General features: G+C 47.2%; 1 protein-coding gene across 1 annotated transcript; it reads right to left on the reverse strand.

The window, feature by feature from the left end:
• Positions 1 to 489: 489 nt before the first annotated feature.
• Positions 490 to 4,193, reverse strand: RPS15A (ribosomal protein S15a). The gene is made up of 4 exons (XM_010147952.1): positions 3,981 to 4,193; positions 3,726 to 3,805; positions 1,851 to 1,936; positions 490 to 625 (listed from the first exon to the last, which is right to left on the reverse strand). Exons 1-4 carry the CDS (start codon positions 4,111 to 4,113, stop codon positions 532 to 534), a joined length of 393 nt encoding a protein of 130 aa, XP_010146254.1. The 5' UTR covers positions 4,114 to 4,193; the 3' UTR covers positions 490 to 531.
• Positions 4,194 to 4,901: the final 708 nt, after the last annotated feature.

Consider the following 4,901-nt stretch of genomic DNA (forward strand, 5'->3'; position numbering starts at 1 on the left):
ACCTCAGTTACTCCTTACCCTGCCAGATGTGGAGTGGGTTTTTGATCCAAAATCAATCTTCTACCACCTCAACTATTCCACAATCCCATATACCCTAACTTCTTAAACCATGGACAGGGAATATCCTCTGGCAAGGCATCGTGTACCGTTCATCCAAAAGGTGCAACTACAGTCACACGGATGTAACCACGGAGACTCGTGTATCCAAGGCCTGAGGCGATCCCACTGCGCAACAGCCGAGCGTGGTTTATGGTTAGAGCTCCCGCGCCGAGGCTGTTGTGCACAGCAACCTGTAACTGCCATTCCGGTGGTTACCAGGACAAGCACGTTCTATCATTAACGGAAAGAGCTGTGACGAGGGACGGCGCAGAACCCGAACGCCACGTGACGTGAAGCTGGAACTTAAGCACCACCGAAGAGCTGTCTGTTACAAGCTCTGTCACAGGGAGCGTTCCAACGTCATGAAAATACCAACTGGAAACAGTAGAGTCCATTTGAACAATTTATTAGTATCCTCTTTTTTTACAAGTTTTAGAAAAAGAATCCCAGGATCTTGCCTCCTGTGTGTTTTCGCCTCGCCTCCTCATGGTCCATGATGCCAGCTGAGGTCGTCAGTACAATGAACCTGCCAAGGAAGAACAAACGCTCAGTCTGTTGTTTCGCCCTGCGCTCGCAAGGAGCCAGCACCGCCAATTTCCCTGCTGCCTCACAACTGGAAGCCCTGTTGCTGTAGGAATAGGTCTAACCTGATCTTAATTCGGTTATCAGTCAATGAAAGAGACAATCCTCGCCCACGAACAACCCTGCAGCACACAAAGGACATTCACAGGCTCCTGTTCTCCAAATGTTTGCGGAAGCCCCAGCCAGAAGTTTTCCTGCACGTGCGTTCCCACTGTGGGGGCAGTTCAGCTGGCGTAGCAGCAGCACCTCTGCAGTTCCTACACAAAACCTGCTTCTATTTTAAGGAGACGTTTTTCTCCAGAGCAGGTAGAGTTGCCATGGTGCCAGACAGCTCCTCAACCCTGCGCGCTCTCTCTCAGCGTTTTGAACGCTGCGCTGACACGGCCTGAGGATACGGATCTGGATTGACAACCGAAGCAGCCTTAGAGGCTGCTAATGCCAACATCTGGGTTACTGGCATACTTCTTCCACACTGCTTCGTGCCCGAGAACCTCCACTGTACAAACACTCTTCCAAATCTCAGACCAACAACATCCCGAGCTGTACAGGTACAGCCAAGCAAATCACTAGAGCTGTGAACAGAAGTGACACAGAGGCGTTCATCCCACCTCTGGCAGGACGGACGAGCTGAGCCCCTGAAGACTCTTCATGCTCTCTCACCCTGGTGCACTGAGATTTAGCACTCGTGACTCAGTGATTTGGGAAGGAAAAATACACTACGCAACGGTAAGATTTTGTGTGTTGTGGAGGTTTAACAGAGGCCGAGTCTCTCGTCACCTGGTATCTATTCAATTCATAGACAAATCAGGAAGTTTAAACTAGTACAGCCTCCTTCCATCGACCCAGTAACTTACACAGCTCCTCCCCACCTATAAATGGCCACTAGTACAACTAAAATGAGTAAGAGGAAGCCCTGTTTTCCCCATACACTGTAGAAATGGTGACACCAGAGTCTGCCAAAGCCAAGCAGAAACAGGGCCTTGCTTAGCAGTACCCCTTTAGAACTGGTAAAAAAGAGCATTTATAGGGAAGATGGATTTTTAGACAGGTATCTACCTCCAGACTGATCACGGGAAAGGTTTCAGGCAAACCTAACTTGAGCAGTATAAAAGCATAATTAACCCCCTCCATTTTCCCATACAGCAGATCCAACTGTTCTCCACACTCACCCGAACTGACGTGAAGGCAGTAGGTTGTTCTGCCACTTTTCCAAATCCTTCAGCTGAACATCAAATCTGGGACTGATTACACCACACTGTAAAACAGAATTCCATTATGAACTGAAGAACTTTACGAACTGCATTTTCACACCTGTCATTCCAACCCAGCGAAAGGAGGAGTTCAACAACTGCACGAAAGTATTTTGGCAGAAAAAGGCTGGAGCGCCAAGAAACACACTCTATTACCCATAGTATGAAACAGCCCTTCCCCTCGGGTAAGCCAAGACTCCCACACAGCTACTTCCTTAGCCTTGCCCCTTCTTCCTCGCTTAACAGACTGACACTGCTGCTGAAGCTAAACTAACAAGTGAATGGCCAGACTAGGAGAGCACAGAAGCGTACTGTAACAACTAGGTATTACCTAGCATCTTATATCATCAACAAACTGAGATTACTCAGGGATATTCTCCTTCTAATCATACTTCTAGATTTTAACCAGGGAGAAATTAACATGGATAGAAGTTATCAAAGTTTGCACGTTAATTGCACCACTGACCATGACCACTACTACCACCTCCAGTTACCTCACTGCCTCCAATCATCGTAATAAATATCCAAGAGCAAGTACACCTGTGCACCAATGGACCTTTTTCTGAACCAAACGACTGTTTCCTTACTGCAACTTCTGTGAGAAAATTTGTACCCACCTGCGACCTGCAAGATCTGTTACATCAGCCTGACACACAGTATTTTTATTACAGACACCTAACACAAGTAACTTGGGCGGTGTCATAACTCTCTGCCTACTCCACTCAAGCATAGAATCATAGAATGGTTTGGGTGGGAAGGGGCCTTAAAGATCATCTAGTTCCCCCCCCCCTGCCATGGGCAGGGACACCTTGCACTAGACCAGGTTGCTCCAAGCCTCATCCCGCCTGGCCTTGAAGACATCCAGGGATGCGGCATCCACAGCTTCTCTGGGCAACCTGTGCCAGTGCCGCACCACCCTCTCCGGGAAGAATGCCTTCCTGATATCTAATCTAAACCTCCCTGTTTTCAATTTGTACCCATTACTCCTTGTCCTATCACTACAGGCCCTTGTAAAAAGTCCTCTCCCAGCACCCTTGTAGGCCCCCTTCAGATACTGGAAAGCTGCAATGAGGTTTCCTCGGAGCCTCCTCTTCTCCAGGATGAACAAGCCCAATTCCTGCAGCCTTTCAAGCAATTTTCAGCTGTAATATTTGTCCATCACGCAAGCAGCCCCCAACCTATTTTAACCAAGTAATTTATTTCTTTACTAAAGAGCCACCTCTCTCTTGACTAGTTGAACTGAAAGAGCGGTGCACAGCAACTGCACAGCTCAATCCTGAGACAAAAATTTCACACGCTTCCAAAACACACGACTACTTCGTACACCCCAGGCACCTGAAGAGCACTAATTAAAAGAACACTCAACTTCCCTCAACTGCAAGCAAAGCCCATCGAGCAGCAAGAGAAAGGCCTGTCTTCTCAACATTTACAGGTATTAAACAGCAACTGGAAACCAACTCAGTTTCTGTCTCTTAAGACAAGTCGCCTAGATAGGTTAAACAGCAAAGAAACCAAGTAGCCAGAGCACCTTTAAAGAAACACTTCCGAACAGACTTCCCTGAAAACATGTCTTATACACTCGGAGTTTAAAAGAAACGTTATCAGTCAACCATACCGGTACAATCTACAAAAATTAACAAGCATTTAATGACCACTGATAACACCCACATTACTCTCATTTACATGGATTACCACCTGCGTTACTACAAATACTTCTTTGAGAACTGCAGCAAACTTTAAAAGTCTCATTTAAACACCTCCCTAGAGGACTGAATTGTGGAAGACAAATCCTACCTTGTTGAGTCTGCCTGTGAGATTGACAACAATCTTCCCAGCTCTGTGATCATCAATTATCTCAAATTCACCAATGTAACCTACAAAAGATTAGCACACAGACCAATCAAACACATGACACTTAGCCACATTAACACAACTCCGTTAACCATGTCACACAGAACTAGCCCAAGCATCCTGCTTTACTTTTAGTCAAAAAGCACATCAACACAACAGCACCCACAAATGAGAAACAAGTCAGCGCTGCAGACTTACCGTGCTTCATCATCACAGTTAAAAACCGGACGATTACTTTGGAGCACGGCCTAATGAGAACTTGGCGTTTCCCACGTTTCTCTGCGTTGTTGATGCTTTTGAGAGCATCGGCCAGAACATTCATGCGCACCATGGTGCCTGCAGGAAGAGGAGAGGCAGTTACGTACCCCAGTATTTCAGCACAGAACTACTGTGCAGCACACTTATTTAAGGTTAATTTTAGACCTAAAAAATTTAAGAGTGACAGAAAACTATATTAAACCTTAAAGAGCATTCTTAGGCTAAAAAGCAGATCATGCCACGGACTCAGGTATGCCCAAAAGGGTTCACGAGGACCAGAACAGGTTAGGAAACCTGACATGTTTATTTAACTTGGATTTATCAACATGCACTCACAAAGACTTAAAAACACCATTTCATCAGTATGACACCTTTCCCAGGTGACGCGTTTTGGACTTTAAAACCCAATTATGCAGTATCAGCCCTCTTCAAAAACTAGGCCATACATGGTATTTAATACAGTAGACGCTGCTCAGCTTATCTGCAACAAAACTGCAGGACGAAAGTGGAGCACAGCACTCTGAAAAGGAAACCAAGCATCAACTCTTGCATTCTCGTGACAAAGACAAGAGCCCCCCGAGCACCACAAGGCATGACAAAACTCGATACAAACGCCTCACGACCAGAGCCAGCGTACTGCCTGCCAGACCTAGCCAAGAGCTGCTCCTAGCCAAGACCTAGCTCCAATAGCTGCCGGGCCACGGGACCATTCCCGGGGTGGCCAGGTCCTGCGGCACAAGAGTGCCTTCCCCACTAAGCCAGGGACCCCCGAACACGCAGGCCTGACGACCAGCTCCTGACCACAGGGCGACTGCAGCCCGACTCCCGCCCTGAGGGCCGCCTCCTCTCCCAAGGCCCAGC

The sequence above is a fragment of the Eurypyga helias genome, unplaced genomic scaffold (assembly GCF_000690775.1).
Source record: "Eurypyga helias isolate BGI_N326 unplaced genomic scaffold, ASM69077v1 scaffold41952, whole genome shotgun sequence".
Taxonomy (NCBI): Eukaryota; Metazoa; Chordata; class Aves; order Eurypygiformes; family Eurypygidae; genus Eurypyga; species Eurypyga helias.

What these genes read in the sequence shown, in the direction of transcription:
- RPS15A (XM_010147952.1), bottom strand. Translation starts at nt 4,113, where the DNA reads ATGGTGCGCATGAATGTTCTGGCCGATGCTCTCAAAAGCATCAACAAC. An exon ending in TCACAGGCAGACTCAACAAG is followed by an intron (nt 1,937 to 3,725) that starts GTAGGATTTGTC and finishes TCTGTTTTACAG; the next exon opens with TGTGGTGTAATCAGTCCCAG. An exon ending in CTGCCTTCACGTCAGTTCGG is followed by an intron (nt 626 to 1,850) that starts GTGAGTGTGGAG and finishes CTTCCTTGGCAG; the next exon opens with GTTCATTGTACTGACGACCT.